This window comes from Vitis vinifera, chromosome 13 (assembly GCF_030704535.1).
Source record: "Vitis vinifera cultivar Pinot Noir 40024 chromosome 13, ASM3070453v1".
NCBI lineage: Eukaryota > Viridiplantae > Streptophyta > Magnoliopsida > Vitales > Vitaceae > Vitis > Vitis vinifera.
This window is the reverse complement of record NC_081817.1, coordinates 26,304,513-26,322,883: the sequence shown is the minus strand read 5'-3', so window position 1 is coordinate 26,322,883 and position 18,371 is coordinate 26,304,513. Positions and strand designations below refer to the sequence as shown.

The 18,371-nt window shown below is 32.5% G+C and overlaps 1 protein-coding gene across 14 annotated transcripts; it reads right to left on the bottom strand.

Annotated features, from left to right (window-relative positions):
* Positions 1 to 2,921: 2,921 nt before the first annotated feature.
* On the bottom strand, positions 2,922 to 16,528 carry LOC100261901 (putative disease resistance protein At3g14460). 14 transcript variants are annotated; one of them, XM_059742304.1, is made up of 13 exons: positions 12,444 to 16,528; positions 10,361 to 10,813; positions 8,947 to 9,165; positions 8,314 to 8,531; positions 7,961 to 8,216; positions 6,937 to 7,154; positions 6,615 to 6,771; positions 4,521 to 4,672; positions 4,273 to 4,409; positions 4,093 to 4,164; positions 3,887 to 3,963; positions 3,544 to 3,776; positions 2,922 to 3,439 (listed from the first exon to the last, which is right to left on the bottom strand). In XM_059742304.1, exon 1 carries the CDS (start codon positions 16,427 to 16,429, stop codon positions 12,491 to 12,493), a length of 3,939 nt encoding a protein of 1,312 aa, XP_059598287.1. In that variant the 5' UTR covers positions 16,430 to 16,528; the 3' UTR covers positions 2,922 to 3,439; positions 3,544 to 3,776; positions 3,887 to 3,963; positions 4,093 to 4,164; positions 4,273 to 4,409; positions 4,521 to 4,672; positions 6,615 to 6,771; positions 6,937 to 7,154; positions 7,961 to 8,216; positions 8,314 to 8,531; positions 8,947 to 9,165; positions 10,361 to 10,813; positions 12,444 to 12,490. The 14 variants fall into 14 exon arrangements, with proteins under 14 accessions (XP_059598287.1, XP_059598285.1, XP_059598289.1 ...); XM_059742302.1 differs by having other exon boundaries at positions 4,559 to 4,672; XM_059742306.1 differs by having other exon boundaries at positions 6,615 to 6,654.
* Between the last annotated feature and the right edge of the window lie 1,843 nt (positions 16,529 to 18,371).

Genomic DNA, 18,371 nt, shown 5'->3' with positions numbered 1-18,371 from the left:
CAACCAAATTGCTTTATTGCTGTCCACACTCAGTCCAGCTGTTATGGGGCCAATTTTTTCAAGATCGACTCTACCTTGAGATATCTCTAACTAAAGTTTCACACATGCTTGTCTTGGTGAAGTGATATAGAAGGAATTTTTAATTGTTTAAACCAAAATTAGTAATTTAACTTTAATGTCTCTGATCATACTTGTATATTACTATGATAATGAATTAATTAATTATATAACCAAAAAAGAGGCGACCTACTTCTTTTGTTTTTATTTTTATTTTTTTGTTTCATTGGGTGTACATAGAGAGTGACCCATATTCTCATCATATTAAATAAGATATTTTTGAGAGTTTGAAAGACGAAAGACTCATAAAATGTATTCTAATATATTATTCATCTAGGTTTTTTGACAGATTAATAGAAACATATTTAATAATTGGAATGGTATATAAAAACCTGTTTGAGATTCATTCCAATGGGATTATAGTACTTCTTAATACTTGTAAGTATGATTAACAAAGTTATTAAAATCACTTTATAGAATTAAAGAATCTTTTGATTCTTAAACTAGCATTTAATATGTGTTTCTGTAAAATATTATTTTTCTTACATAATATATTACTAAAAATGTTATAAAAAAAATTTATATAAGATACAAATACCTAGTGGATTCAAACTTGATTTTTTAACATAAAATCAATCAAAATATGGAAATTCAAATATTCGTAGAGATTAAAATCTCTACGCAAGCACTTAAGCACTCCAAGCACCAATTGAGCGCTTGAGAGGTTTTAGTGATCAGATGCTAAGGAGTTTTTAAAGTTGTTTTTAAAAACATTTTTTCTAGTTTAAAACATATGATTCACACCATACTTTAACTCACTCCAATTTGCCTTTTCCAGATCTTTTTATAGTTACCTATGTTATCCCAATTAATTGTACAACAACCTTAAGTCTTGAATCTTCAATGAAAACTAAGACAATTTAAAAAGGTCTAATGATAAAAAAAAAATTAGGAACAAAATTGTCAACTCTTAATCACATAACCTAATATATCAACAATTCTAAGTTTTTAAATTCATAGGATCTCTTCATCATGAATTCTAGAATTTCTTTTGTTATTCTCATAACATCAAATTGATCATACAAACAAACCCAAACTCTCACACCAAAATGGTTCCCCACCCTCTCATCATTGTAGATGGTCTAAGCAAAGGTTCTTTCCAATCACATCCATGCTAACAAATCAACAATGGAAATTACAAAGACTCTATTATTCATAGTTACTTCATCCAACATTAGCAATCAATAATCTTCTCGTTATTAGCATCTCTACTATAAACCTAAGTCTCATCCACCAAAGAAGTAGTTTGTAACTTTTCTTTTGTGGCAAACGAAATCCCTCCCTCCGATACCTTTCCTCAATTGAAGATCATATTAAAGGAACTATCAAAAGAGACACAAAATCAAGTGCAAAAAAGGTTGGAAGACACTTCCATAAATATTTTTATAAATCTAAAAATAAATTTAAACATTTTCAACTAAAACAACAAAATTTTGTTTTTTTAAAAAAAAAGCTTTAAGTCAAAACCGTAGTTGGTGTCTACCGTTTTACTTGTTTAAAACAAAATTAAAACTAAAATTACCCACTACTATTTTGTCACATTAAAAAAGGTAAAAAATTAGGCCACATAGATGCATATGTGGTTGAAAAAAACCAATTGGGAATTATTTTGGCCAAAAATCTAGGATATGGACTGTTTTTTAAAATGAATTATTTTTGCTCAAAACTCCATTCAAAAGCTAAACCTTTTCTTCTTTTCTCTCATTTCCTATCTTTTCCTAGTTTCCTTCTCTTATCCTTCATTTTCCTCAATTTTTTTACACTGAAATTAAAAGGAAAAAAAAGGTTACAAGGTGCATCTCCAAGCTTTAGGGCATGATCTACGATAGCACCTGCCAGTGCAGCAATGAACGGTCATGACCAAAAAAATGGAAATGAAACTCTGTTAGGGTTTTGAATGAGTAGATGCTGAGAGATTAACCAAGAAGGTATTTTAACCCTTTCATTTGTAAAATTTACTATTTAAAAGAAAAAAGTGAATTTGTGAAGAATTTAAGTGGATGTGTTAATAAATTCCCTTTTCCATATGTTAACAATGGGTTGAACAAATGGGTCATGGGGTAATTGAGGACTTTATTGGCATTGCCATACCCATACATCCATCAATTTCAATATATGGGTCCCCTATATTGGACCATTCACAATAATGATTCAGAATTGGTAGATTGCATGGAAGTTCTTGGCATTGTGGAGTCCACAAAGCGCGTGAATGACTTGATTAATAGAAAAGCAAGATTGATCCCTGATACCTTCTTGTTACTAAATTTCAATTTCAATGAAAAAGTATTCTTCAGTCCTTTTCTCTAGAATCTTAAAGAGTCTGCTCCATTCAAATTAACCATTTTATGTTCAATGTGTTTTCGAGTGTTAATGTGAAAATAATTTGGAAGTTCCAATTTTTATGCTCGAGAAGTAGCAAATACCCTCATTTTTTGAATTAGCAAAATATAAATGAAAATAATTTGCTAAATTGAATTAGCAAGTAGCCCCAATGGGATAGAACAATCATTTTTTGAATCAAGCCCTACATTTTCGTGATCTTGAGGCCTCAATACCCTCAATGGGATCACCAATTCTACTCGATGATCAGTCATGAAGTGGCAAATAGTTCTAACCACTGACTTTACAACCGAACTAATTAACCATTAATTTAGATTACGCGGACAATTAGCTCTAATATTAGATAAAATTCCATCAAGCAAAGGAAACAATGGCAATCATCCACTATAAAGTGATGAAAACTGAAAATGGAGGTATTTCTAACCACTTACAAAAGTAAAATGGGAGGAGAGACATGGAACATGGTTAAAAGAAGATCATTACTATTCAGAATGCAATAATTCTTAAGATTTGGAATCATATCAGTAAAGCTGAATGACTAGAAGATACTGAATAGCCCCCTATCATGCTGAACTATAGAAATAGTACTTCATAATATCTCATCATAAAACACTCCTAGGGAGCAATAGAAGGAACAATATATATTGGGAAAAATGTTTCATGTATTCAAAATTAAAAGACCTAAGAACTGTTGACATGTAGGTTTCCAACAGCTGCAAATGTTGCCATTTTCGTTGATATATGAATCAATAATGAAGAAGACGGTTCCTTTCTTTCCACAATTGTTCATGTTTTAATTCCAACTATTCAATGGAGAAAAAAAAATACTTAATAGCTTGTTCTGATGCCTAGTCATCCAGTTAGTCTGAGTGCTTGTGATTCTGCACCAAATTTGCAGCAACTATGAGAACCAATTCTCCACTCACTGCGTGATCCATACATCATATGCACAAGCATCCGTATACGGAGCCATATTTACAACCTAAAAAATAATAAAATGAAATCAAAAGAAACAGGTTATTATAGTCAATAACACATTTCAATACCCGCTTCAAAAAGTACAAAGGTAAAATCTAATTTCCCCACCTTAAGAGCTGATGAAAGGTGCATGGAGGACATTGTAGTTCCATTGTAGCAAGGAGCCAGCATGAAACTCCATTAACATGGAAAACTATAGTGGTTACAGTAGAAGCATGCAAGTGACGAATTGCAATGCACTGTCCATGAATAAAAACTTGATACCGTTTTAAATAAAAAGAACAATCCTTGAAGTGAATTTCCAACAAATTGCTTTTGTGATAACATGTTCAATAGCTTACCTACATCAATGACAAATCCTTGCACATTTCAGTCTACTTCAAACAGCAATACTCTGCTTTTCCAAATTTAATAGCTTTTCTTTTAATTTTTATCTTCCATTTACTATTACCTCATTTCTCATACTTGGTTGTCCATCATTTCTTCAAGTTAGGGCATGAGAATTAAGTTATTAGGATGAACATCAACCTGTAATTCACAAACTACACCGTTAGCATGACTGTTCAAATTTTGACGACCACTGTTCGATCATAAAAAGACTTTCATTTTTGAGTGACAATAAACTCATCTGCAGTGATCAAAAGGAGGATTGCTTACACATGGTTATATGGTGACAGAAGACCGTAGTTGAAGGTGGCAAAAATCTGTCTGAATACTGTTAGCCGAAGACTGAAGGTAGAGATAATACAGATTATTTTGATGATAGAGTCAGAAAAAACTTCTCATTAATAGCAAAATAGTAATCTGAGTATGGATGTCGTTGATTCTACATCTTACCATGCATAATGATGTACTTGAGTCACATTCAAGTGAGCAGAATAGGGACGGGTATCAATTGCATATCCCTTCCATATCATTTCACTTATTTGTGATTCCACGTCATCTTCCCACAAGCAATCTTGTTGGTCAACATCCTAGGAGCAAGCAATTGTAAATACATCCACAAATTTGACAAAAACTCTAAAACTAAGGTGCTAGTGTGAAAGTGCATCTGCTGTAGGCACAAAACTATCTAATTTGCGTACCTTTTTATTGTGTTGAAATTCCAAAGTTTAGAACCTACCAATTAATGTTGACTTGAGAAAGGCTCATTAACCATCCTGACATGCTCCAATGAAGCCTCCATCAAATGTCTTTGCAATGGCTGCTACTTTGGTTCAAGTACCTTTTTCAAATGCTACAATGGTGCCAAATGAATAAGAAACTGATAAAACAGTTAAATATTTTTTATCCACCAGTAAATAGTTGAATGCTTCATTGAAGGTAAACAAATTTGTTCAATTGGAGTTTATGTTACTCTTTAATTTCATGCTAACACTCTAAAACCAATTTGGAGGAAAACAGACAAACTAACAGGAAAAAAAACTATTCAAAGTAAAAGTGAAATTGATAAAGAATCTAAGCAGTATTGTTGAAATGAAAGAAGTAATTTTGTTGAGAGAAGAGATTACCAAAATGCATAATAATGGGAAACAATGTTTCAGCCCTATCCTAATTATCTTGACCATCAAAATGGAAACCAGTGAAACATAATGCATACCATAACCTCTGAACCATACTTTAAAGATAGAGAGCAGCCTAATATAAGCAAAGATATATTGATAATTCTAATAGTTCAGTATTTTCTCTTGGATAGGTCATCATCTTTCAGCCTTTTACATAACTACTGAATCTAGTGCAACACATGGAGAATGCTTTGCTAATATTAACATTTATGTTTCATTTGTACTATTAAAGATTAAGAAATAATATAGTTTACATTTATAGAAGTAAGAAATGAAAATAGGTTGTAGGACATCAAAATAAATCTCTTCTACCTTAAAAGAGACAACCTATAGTTTTTCACAATTGCTTGTATTTAATAGTAGTAAAGAAAACTCAAGCATTTTATAGAAAAGCGGGTCAATGCAAATTAAAGCTAGTAACATCATATGATCTTCAAAACTAAATAATAGAAATGAAATGCCAAAACAAAAAATCTAGGTAGAATTTCTACCTAGATTATGTCAACCAAATTAATGAGTGACAACCAAATATTATATCAACCGAAGTGTAAATTAATAAACAGAACACCAAATCACATGAGCTACAACTCTTGACAAGTAGTGCTACCTTCCAAAGAATGGAGCACTCATAATTACAATCCTTTCGTAGATTAGTAAAAAACTTTTCTTTGGAGCAAGATCATGGAATAAATGTAAATGCATGCATTTATCTAAAGGATTCTTGACTGCTAGCAGCGACTAAAACTCTTAGGATGGCAATCTTCAGTGGTCAAAACACCAACAATAGCATAAGACAAGTTGTCTTCACGTTATGCGGTTCAAATCATTTGAATCCACCATATAGGTGTGACATTCCTAGAAATAGGATATAGATAAGGAGGACATTCCTTGAAATAGGATACAAATAAGGTTATCTCCGATTGAAATTCATTGTGTGAATTCTCAGTATAAGACAAAACAAAATATTTTTTCAGAAAGTAGAAGACATACCTAAAAGAAAATGATATTTTGATAGTGAAAGTGAAAGAGACATTTTGATCGTGCTTATGCAACATAAATACCTCTTCCAAACACTTCATAGCATGAATGGGAATCTAGGTCTAAGGGTAACCACATAATACAAACTTACAGTACTTCACTAAAACAATGTAGACTGAATTTTTATAGACTGTAATCCTCAATAACCAAACAAATGATGTAGGATAGTCATTCCCATATTATTAAATTCAAAGCATTCAGCAAAAGTAGATATTATGTTTGATGATTATAATTTTAATACTTTTATTAAATATGAGGGTGTAAAAGATTTAATTGAACTTTTATTAAAGGAAAAATAAAGATGTTTGTATTTTTAGGTAAATTATACTGAGAAAGTGTAAGGTCTAGTTTAATAATTCTATCAAATGTCATCAAAAGTTGAATTTGACCTTCAAATCTTGTTTTTAGCATTTAAGAAGTTTTTCCAAACATAGATTCAATAAATAAAATATTATAAAAATTACTTACAAATGATTTAGGGAAACAGAAGAGTATAAGAAGATGGCAGGAATAGGTTTGAATACTTGAATTCAAGCTACTAAATCTAATAACCAAGAGGAGAATCAGTCTGCATACCTGATTAAGCTCTTCCTATACAGAATGGCATGTCCAAGACCTATTGAAGAGAGAAGAATGGGAAAGTGGATTAATTGCTTATTGTCTCTATTTAATTCCATGTCCTCATGATTCCACATTATAGTCTAACCAGAAAATCTTGATCAGAATCTCCATCCTGAGATCAGGCATGTGTAAATGCATCCACATGTTTCCAAAAATCAAAAAACAAAAAACTCAAAACTAAATTGTAGGGCAGGGATTGATTTAATTTCCTCTCTTAGACAGGATTTAGTATAAAAGTGCATTTGTGAAAGGCATAGAAGCTATCCAATTTTCGTACCTTTTTATTGCATTGAAATTCCCAATGTTTAGGACCTGTCATTTATGGTTGACATCAGTAGAATGCACCTTGACATGCTCCAATGGTGTCTCCTTCAAATATCCCTCTTATGGCAGTTATGCAGGTACAAGTACAGTACCCTTTTTAAAATGCTTCAATGATGCCCAACGTAGAAGCAGAATAACATGAAGTAGGAGACATGTTTAAACAGCTAACACCTATAGAAGAAATTGATGTAACAATTAAATCTTCTTTATCCAGCAGTACTTAGTCGAATACTTCATTAAAGTTAAACAGAGCTATTCAATTTTGGAGTTTATATTAATCTTAATTTCATACTAAGAGTTTAAAAACAATTTCAAAGAGAAACTGATAAATGTAACACAAGCGAGGATGATTTAAAATATTTGGAATGTAAAGCAATCTAAGTGTTGTTATTGAAATGGAAGAAGTGATTCTATTGAGACAAGAGATGGCAAAATGCATAATAACAGAGAACACTATCATAGATACCTTGAACATCAAATGCAGACAACAATGGAACAAAATGCATTTGATTAACCTCTGTACCATACTTTAAAAAAGACCGAGCAACCTATCATTTCTCAAAGTTGTCTAATCAGGTATCATAATGTGAAATTGAAAATGTTTTATTCCATAAATAGTTTGTGAAATATACAGTAGGCTTTGCAACTATATTTTTGATGGTTTAACCCAGACCTAGATGCAAGAACTTCCTTTAGTTCATCAAGCACATGAACCATTTCTATTCACTTAGAATCTCAACAACAAGAACTTTTTTACTTGTTCTTTGATTCATTAGCTTATACTCAATGATTGGAAATTTGAAAAATATAAGCAAAAATATGTGTTGAATGCGTAACCAAAAGGATCCTCTGCTTTTTTCATGATGATTCTAACAGTTCATCATTTTTGGTTGGATATAACACAATAGTTTAGCCTTTTACATAATTATTAAGTCTAAAAAAACAAATGGACAGTGCTTTTGTTTACATAAACATACCTTTCAAGGAATGGAGCAGCCGCAATGGCAATCCTTAAGCAGAGTACTAAACTTTTGTTTGGAGCAAGATCATGGAATCAATGCAATGACATTGCCTTCAGGATTCTAGACTGGTAGCAGTGATCAGAAATGCCTAAGATTGAAATCTTGAGCAGTGAAAAACAATCTCTTGACAAGAACAACAACAAACTAGATGTTGTCCTCACATTATGAGATTCAGAGAATTTGAATCCACATTCAGGTGTGGTCATCATTCCTAGTAAAAACATTAGTTATCTCTTATTAAAACTCATTGTATGTGAATTCTTACTACAAGGCAAAGTATAGAATTTTTCAGAAAATAGAATATATACCTAATTGAGGGCAAGGTACCTTGCAGCTGCTAATACATTTTCCAAAACACTCCATTCTATCTGAACTTTTTCAAAACATTCTCTTATGGATGATATGCCCACATGTCCTTCATCGAGTAGGAAAATTTTGCTCCCTTTGTGGCATCATACATGCAGATATCAAAAAGTGCACAATCTTTCTCTACAAATGATATTAGTCGGATGCTTTAGACGCATAGCTGTTTCAAAAATGTGAAGTTTGTTAAAAGGTCACACCATAAAACCTACAAATACTTGTTGAGAACAAAGTCTAAAGTAACAAAGAAAATGGTAATCATAAAAATTTTGCAAAATCCATAAAAAATTTCAGTCATCATGTTTTGTTTATGTTTCTCAAGGCCTTGCCTTATCCCATTTCTATGATCTTAAACTCCATGTTGAGTCACCTTAGGCTATCCTAGCAAATTTCAAGCATTGTTGAAAGCAAACATCATCATCAATCAAATTTGATGTTGTCTTAGTTAAACATCATGTATTAACATTGGGGAGTCAAATCGATTCTTTGCAAGGTAGAAATTATCTCATAATGTGAATTATTGCTAAAGAAAATAAATTACACCTTCAAAAAGTAGAACGATAGAAGAAGAATGGTACCTAATTAGAATATATGAATACATTTGTTGAATCCTTTGACATATCTGAAGAATCTAAATTGTAATGTCTGGGAAGAAATGATTTGTCTGCATGGGCTTTACCACGTAGATTTTTCCATTTGTTCCCTACATTTTGATGTGCTTGCAAAAACCAAGTAGTGAATCAAGTAAACTGACAATTCTGGTGGACAACCTTCCTCCATCAATAAGATGATAGTTCCTGCATCCAAAATTCTTCATGACATGAATAGTTTTGCAATGAATTGTGATATTTACATATGTGAGCATATGTAGAATTAGAAAAAGGTTAGTTGTGTACACAAGCAATTTGAAAACCAATATCCCAACAAACTATAACCAAGGAATGACTTATATGATTTCACACATAATAGTTGTTTGAGTTTATTAACACTTATATTCACACATAATACAAAACTACTCAAAAAATGGTTGTTACTGTAGAGAGTTTACAATAAGAAAGCTGTAGATATACATATTGGTACAATTTTCACAAAATTATATGATTTCAAAGTAGGTATATTGGGCTTGTGGTCGTCTTATGAATCATAGGTATAGTTGATTTTTGGGCTCAAAGGAGAACATATTTACTAAGGTTTTACTTTATCCCATTTCAATGACTTATGCTTCATGTGGAATGACTTAAACTTCCGTTAATAGATATTAAGTTTTTTCCGTCAAAGTCGCACATGGAAATCAACAAACTCTCATGCCTAATGCCCTTTTTTTAGTGTGTTTACCTCCTAAAATTTCTTCATAGGAAAAAAAATTAGGCTATATTTGGTTGCTAAAAAGTACTAAAGAAAAATAAGGAAAATAATTTTCTCACATTTGCTTTATCATGGAAAATATGAAAAAGAAAATCATTTTTTTGCAAAGTGCATTACTAAACAATTTAGTTTTTTTTTCACATTTTCCTCTCTAATTTCTTTCCCTAAAACTTAAGCTATTTGAGAAAGAAAATTTTAATCCATACATACATTATTAAATGAGCAACAAGATCTACTCCAATAGCATTGGTGAAACAAATTCAATGGGTAGAACTGTTCTTGAGGCCTCTTTGTTGAGCCCATCCCAAAAATTTGCACTTACCATTAGCTCATGAAAAATGAAATTTCAAGTAAAAAGCATTAAATAAATAAATAAATAAAACAAAAAATGTAGCAACAACAGGAAATTTTTTTTTAAATGATATGTTGTGGTAGTGGAAAAGAAATTCGAAATCACAAGAGGAAGGAGCTTTTACATTCGTATGCAATTCTTAATTGAAAACTAAACCTACAAGATATTCACAGAGCCAAATATAATGTTTCTTGATTAAACAGGAAAAATAAAATAATATAACAAAGCATAGTTATATATGGGAATGAAAATATGGAACACAAAGCAGAAAGTACCTGGGCTAATAAACGCAGAGAAGAGCAAGAGCTTGGATCGAAGGCCTTCGTGATAAAATCACCTCATCTTCCTAATCGTATGTTATGCAGGGGATGTGAGAAATCTTGAGCCATTCTTTCCCTTTATCCCTTTGGCATCGTTTCCTCAGCAGAGGACATTCATCAATATCAAGATGAGAAAGGGAGGGGGGCAGCCCCTGTTTGGGGAAGGACTTGAGGTTTCCACATTTCCAAATCTCCAGAGTTTCAAGAGAGGTGAGGTGCTGAAGCCCCTTATTGTCCAGGAATTTCAGATTTGGAAAACCCCTAATTTGAAGGGAGGTGAGAGTGGAGGGCAGAAATCGCTCCTCGGGAAATCTTTCTTTCTCACATCCCTCAATCCCCAACGTTCTAAGAAAGGGAAGCGTTTGCAAGCCCCACTCCATCCGATTGGCCACGAGTTTGTTGCCATTCCTGATGTGAAGCTCAGATAAATTAGTGGGCAAACCCCCTTCTAGAAATGAATCAATTTCTGGACAATTATCTCACCTAGTCACTAAACTAAACTAATAGTTGTTTGAGTTTATTAACACCTATATTCACATATGACACTAAACTTTCCAAAAAAATGACTATTATTGTAGAGAATTCACAATAAGAAAGTAGTAAATATATATATATTGATACAATTTTCACAAAATTATATGATTTCAAAGTAAGTATATCAGGGCTTGTGGTCGTCTTATGAATCATAAGTATATTGATTTTTGGGCTCAAAGGAGAACATACTTAATGGGGTTTGCCTTATCCCATTTCAATGACTTAAGCTTGATGTGGAATCACCTAAACTTCTTTTAAAAGATATTAAGCATTGTCCATCAAAATCACACGAAAATCAACAGGCTCACATATCTAATGCCCCTTTTTTTAATGTACGTGTTTACCTCATAATACGGATTTTTGATAAAAGTACAATCAATTTAAAATTAAAATTTTAAAATACAACAAATTAAAAAATATTTCAAATTTTACGGCATTTTATGTCATATTGAAAGTTGTCTATTGAAGATATATCTTCCACAATTTTCATATCGGTCACTTATTTTAAAAAAAAATTATATTAAAGGTGTTTTTTGAAAAAACATTTTTCATATTAAAACTATTAAGAATTCACAACAATTTTGACAATGCTGGAAGTTATCCCTTAAAAAAACACATTTCACAATTTTTATATTAGGCACATATTAAAAATAACTGAATTTATAATAAAAGTGTCGTTTGAAAAAACACTTTCCATATTGAAAGAATTACAAATTTATACTAAAGATGACTTTTGAAAAAAACACTTTCCATATTAAAAATATTAAGGAATTTACAACAGTTTTGGTCATGTTGGAAGTTGTCACTTAAAAAAATAATTTCCACAATTTCATATTAGACGCACATTGAAATTAAAAAATGAATTTATATTAAAGTTGCCTTTTGAAGTTGTTTATCTTTAGTAAAAATTATCTAAACTTAACAGAAAAAGAAGTTCTCTTAAAATTGTTTTTTGAACAAACAACTTCTATGCATAAGAGTGTTGTCTTTTAAAGTAACAATTTTAATGAAACACACCAAGTAAAAGCAAGAGGCTAATAAACATCAAATATAATATTTCCTGATTAAAAATGAAAAAACAATATAACAAATTAATGATATAGTTAGTTGTATTTTTTTTCAAGATTAATAATTTGAAAGTGACTTTGGAAATCATTTGGTAACTATTTTTAATTTTTTTTTAAAAAAAAATTTTGATAACAAAAAAAATGAAAAAAGAAAAGCAAAATTATAAAAATAGAGAATATAAAATTATATCCAAACTACATCTAAGTGGTGCTTTGCCTTTATTCTTTATTTGAGTGATACCCCCACAAATTATATCTAGACTCTCTACTGGACCCCACTTGATGTCTCAAAAATAAAAGAATTATATAAAAGGAAAAAAATAAAGTCTTAAAATATTAGCACCATTAGGTAGCACAGTCTGGATGCTAGAGTAGTTATAAACTTGCTGACTCACGGGGAATTGGTAAATGAAAATAAAACACAAAGCATAAAGTACCTGGGCCAATAAATGCAGAGGAGAGCAAGAGCTTCGATGGAAGGGCCTCATGATAAGATCACCTCCTCATTTGTCGTCTGTCTATCGAACACTATGCAGGGGATGTGAGAAATGTTGGGCCATTCTTTCCCTTTATTCCTTTGGCACCGTTTCTTCAGCAGAGGACACTCTTTAATATAAAGACCTGAAAGGGAGGAGGGCAGCCCTTGTTTTGGGAAGGACTTGAGGTTTCCGCATTTCCGAATCAGCAGAGTTTCAAGAGAGGTGAGGTGCTGAAGCCCCTTATTGTCCAGGGATTTCAGATTTGGAAAACCCCTAATTAGAAGGGCGGTGAGAGTGGAGGGCAAAAATCGCTCCTCGGGAAATCTTTCTTTCTCATATCCTTGAATCCCCAACGTTCTAAGAAAGGGAAGCGTTTGCAAGCCCCACTCCATCCGACAAGCCAAGAGTTTGTTGCAATTCTCGATGTCAAGGAAAGATAAATTAGTGGGCAAACCCCCTTCTGGAAATGAATCAATTTCTGGACAATCATCTATCCACAAATATTGAAGGGATGTAAGGAGGGTGTGCATCCCTTGGGGCAGTGACTTGAGCTTCTCGCAGTCACGTATCCGAAGCATTCTTAAATTGGGAGTGGGCAATCCTCCTCGTGGAAAAGATACCAGATTAGGGCAATTATTGATGCTTAATTTCTGGAGAGATGTGAGATCCACGTGGTGAAGTCCATCTGGAATGTAAAGGGACTCCAGATTTCCACAATTCATGATACGAAGATACTCAAGCTTTGTGAAGGAGGCTAATGGAAAGGACGTGAAAGAATCACCAGTACTCCATATAGTTAAGTTGGTAAGGGAAGCGTAGTGGTTGTGCGGCATATCCTCCTGGAGTGCTAACTCCAATTTCTTACACTTGTAGATTAAAAGTGTCTTCAATGAATCAATTCCCTCTGGTAGGGACTCCAGAATGGGACAGGAATCAATTCGAAGCCATTCAAGCATGGGTGGCAGCGCCATCTCCGGAAAAGATGCAAGACTCTCACATTGCTGGATGTTCAAGTTTTTAAGAGAGGTAAGGCTGTGAAGAATGGGTGGAATTTCCTTTAGCTTGGGACAACGACACACAAACAACTTTACAAGAGAATTCAGTTGTCCTAATTCATGTATTTTACAGACATTGCTTATATACAAGGAAGCCAATGAGGTGAGACTGCCCGCACTCCTAACCATCACATCATCACATTCCACCAACATCAATTCACGAATGGAGGGAGCCATTGGAAGACAACACACCAGCTGCTCGCATTCACTAATCTCAAGTTTTGTTAATTTAGGAAGGTGTTTGGGTAAATCCTTTTTCAGCTTTGGACATTTCTTGATATAAAGCTCCTTCAAACAAGGGAATTCAATTTCACGACAAACCCATTCCTCCCACTCTAACATCTCTTCAAACCTCAGAATCTCTAGGGATCCAAATGGCTTAATTGAAGTTGAACTACAATAGCTATTCCCATACAACTCTACACCTACCTTTCGCACATCAGCCATCTTCACAATACAGAGATCCTTGAGAGACTGTAACTGCCCAAGTGGCGGCAAAGACAAGCAATTTTTACAATCTCTAAGTTGTAAGAAAACTAAATTCATGAACGAAGGATCTTCTAACCATTTTGGAAATTTTATGCCATAGAAGCATTCAATGCTGAGCCTTTTCACCTTGTTATGAGGCTGAAGCTTTTCGAGAACTTTGGTTTGAATCTCCAAGTCACCAACAATCGCATTTGGATCCCATGCAAACACTAAGTCATCAAGGTCTTCCTTTTTCATCAAATTAACTTCTGTAGCATTCTCCACATTCTGCAAGTTTAAAATGGAGAGTGCTCCTTGCAGGTGTGCAAGATCTCGTAACTCCCCGAGTCTTGCACCACCATGCTTGCCAACAACAAAAGTAGTCAACATTCGAAGATCTTTTAATCCATTGATTCCCATTGGCATCCCTTCTATTTTTGTTTTAGAAATATCCAAATGACGCAAGTTGATGAGCTTTCCAATCTCGGCCGGTAACTCGGTAAGCCAATGACATTTTGACAAAATCAATGATTGCAAATTCAAAAGCATACCTATTGATTTAGGTAACTTCCGAATTTCAGTGTTGGAAAGGTTCAAATACCGCAAATGTTTCAAATTTCCAAATGAATCGGGCAAATAAGTGACCTTATAGCAAGCTAAGGATAAAACCCGCATACATCTGAATTTCGGCAATACATCGTGTAGGACTTTATCACTTAAGTAGCAATGTAATTCATAACCAGGCTTACTTAATGGTAGGAAGGTCCGTAATTTATCAATGTCATGAAGGGGATCAAATTTCTTGGAGATTTCAAATTTTTCACGATCGTATGACAAATGTTGAGCATTCTTTGAAACATTTTTTTGCTGTCCCATTTCCAATCTGAAACAAAATTCTCCAGATACAAATTGAGCCAAATCGTGAATCAAATCATGCATCACAAACATCGACTTATTATGACCGGATTGTTGAAAGAATGACCTTGATAATAGGTTCTGAAAACATATTTCACCAACATCTTCCATCATCTCCCCTCCTTTCAAGCTACCCACTAAACCTTGCGCCACCCACAACAAAATTAACTCCTCCTTTTGAAATTCATAATCCTTTGGAAAGATGGAACAATATGCAAAGCACTGCTTCACTTTTGTAGGGAGGTAATGGTAACTCAAGTGTAGAGCCGGAAGAATTCTACTTTGTTCTGTTCGTAAATCCCATATTTCGCTGTTCAGCATATCCTTCCAAGTCTTCTCATCTTGTTTACAGCGCAACAGACCTGCCAATGTATTTGCAGCCAAAGGCAAACCGTCACATTTCTTTATTATTTTCCTACCAATAGGTTCCAAGTTTTGGCGGGCATCTGGAGTTATGTTTTCGAAGGCAATGCGTGCAAATAGTGACCAACAATCTTCATCAGAGAGTTTACTAAGATGATGGGAAGAGGTGGTGCGCATGATAGATGCAACATCTTCAAGACGAGTTGTTACCATTACCACACTGCCTTGTGCTCCATTTCTAAAAGGAGCTTGTAAGGTACTCCAGCTATTGGGGTCCTCATTCCATATATCATCCAAAACAAGGAAAAACCTTTTTCCATTCAACTTTTCCTGCAAACTATCTTGTAGTGATTGCAGGGTATTAGAAATATAAGATGAATGCCCAGAGACCGACTCCAAAATTGCTTTCGTTATTCCTACCAAATCAAACTGATCAGATACACACACCCAAACTCTGATATCGAAATTGTCCCCAACCCTCTCGTCGTTATAGATCATTTGAGCGATGGTTGTTTTTCCAACCCCACCCATACCAACAATCGGAATCACCTGAACCTTATCAGCAGTAGCTATTTCATCAGATAGCAACAATTCCATGATCTTCTCCTTATCACCATCCCTGCCATAAAACTCAGCCTTATCTATCAAAGAAGTAGTCAACCTTTGTTCAGTCACTGATGATTCCCCTCCAACACTCTCTGTCAGATGGAGATCAGACTTTCTTTTTACAATCGCATCTAATTCCCGGGTGATTATCTTGATCATTTGACCAATCTTCTTATTGAAAATCACACCGCTAGGATGAAAAGAGGGGATAAGCTTCCGTACCTTGCTGGTGCTGGTTTGGGGCCCTTGTACCCAACTGCATCGCTTAGCCTCCATGTCAAACTCGTCCAGGACATCTTCGATGTCGTAAGCTAAAGCTTTGAGATCGTCCACCCACCTCTTCACCGCTTCCTCCCGAATCTGCCTCTGCTCAGCATCATGCAGCATTGCTTGGAGATGCAACAAAGTGTTCCTCCACTCCTGGAGCACTGCTGGGTCTACTTTGATCCGGCGTGCATAATCTAACAAAGGGGTAGCCACCAGCTTGTCCAGCACCACCTTAAACAAGGAAGACAGAAACGCCTCCACCACAACCATCTTTTCTTCCGAAATGAAGGAATCAAAGACTCACAGAGAAATACAACCAGCACGAGAAATGAAGCTTTTGTGGGAAAAGCCTCTGCTTGTGTACAGACATGAAGTAGGGAAAAGGATGAAGAATTCATCCAGCTTTAAATACTGTTTTACCCTTGTCCATTCTCAAGCTCATGCTTACTGTATGGTAGAATGAGAAAACAGAGGAGGGTATTTCAGGAAGTTTGTCAAAACTTGACGTCCAAAGCAAATGCCAAAAAAATGCTTATAATATTTGTGAAGAAAATAATGTGCCTACAAAACAAGTGATTTTGAAATTGGAAACAACTACGAGACTACCATCAGCGAGACCCCCAAGATTCTAATTCTTATAATATTTGTGACAAACAACTGGACGGCAACCAAGTTTTGCTTTTCAAAATTTTTTAGTATTCCACCAAGAACAAGGAATATCAAATATCCAAAATATGGACAATTTGATTGGAATTGTTCTGAAAATTTGTATTGCATCTAACATAGATTTGAAAAGAAAAGAAAAAGTTTTTTGCTTTTCAAAAAAAAGAAAAAAAAAAGGGAAAAGAAATAAGAAGAAAAAGAAAACTTTAGATCTAAAAAAAAAATTTCTTCAAAATTCTCATTTAATGAGATTGTTTAAAAACATATAAATTTTTTAATGCAATTAGAGAATAGAAAGAGAAAGTATTTATTGAATTGAATTAGTATATTTATGCTTTTTCTTTTGTTATTTTTCTATGACTTCAATAAACTAAGGTCATGTTTGGTTCCTAGTAAGTATTAAGGAAATATTTAAAAATATTAAAAGAAAATTATTTTCTCATAAGTTGTAATATGAAAAATATATATAAAAAATTTGTAATTAAAATTCATTAAAAAAAATCATGTATTTTCAAATAATTTATTTTTTTTTATTGAAAAGTTACAATAAGTAAAATGAGTTTGAAATAGCATATGAAAAATAATTTACTACCTTCAATTTTTATTTTTTTTTCTTTCATTTTTTTTTTGTTTTTTTTTTTTACATTTTTCATCAAATTTTCTTAAAACCAAACATATTTTAAATAAAACCTTAGGTTACCTTTGACAGGATAAAATAAGATATAATATGTATATCCTAAGATATCATATTTCATTTGATATGATATATATATATATATATATATATATATATATATATATATATATATAATATGTTATATTATATTATATTTATATTTAATTTTTGAAATAAGTAAGAAAATAATATGAAATATATATTATTTTTAATATTTAAAATAAAAATTATATCATATTCAAATATTTTTTATTTAAAAAAAATAAAAATTTTGTAATGTTCAACAATATTCATGATTAAAATATTTAAATTTCACAAATAAATTGTTTTTATACTATGTCATTTAATATATAAAAATAATTTATATTTGATATATTAATATTATTTTATAAATGTTTTTTTTTTTCAGTTTTTCTTTTTTAATCATCAATTTAGTTTATAATAAAAAAAAATTATTTTGTATAAAGAGTATATTAAAAAGATAAAAAATTGATAAAATAAATAAAATTTTGATATAGGGATATATTTCATATCTTACCATGAGAAAAAATTGATAATATATTTCACCACTTATCATATCTTATGTTGGATTGAACATAGGATAGGAGAAAGATAATTTATTATATCTCATCACCAATCAAATATAGGATAAAATATAATATCTCATTTCTTATACTATCTCATATTATATCCAATCAATCAAACATGATCTTAAAGTTTGAATGTTGAAGATTTTACAAACCATATATAAAATAAAAAAACATAAAGAAAAAATGGAGCCAAAGAGAAAATAAAGAAAATATATTGATTTAATTTTTTTTCTTCTTCTATATAAATAATGGTGAATTAGAATTTATAATTCACATATCTTTT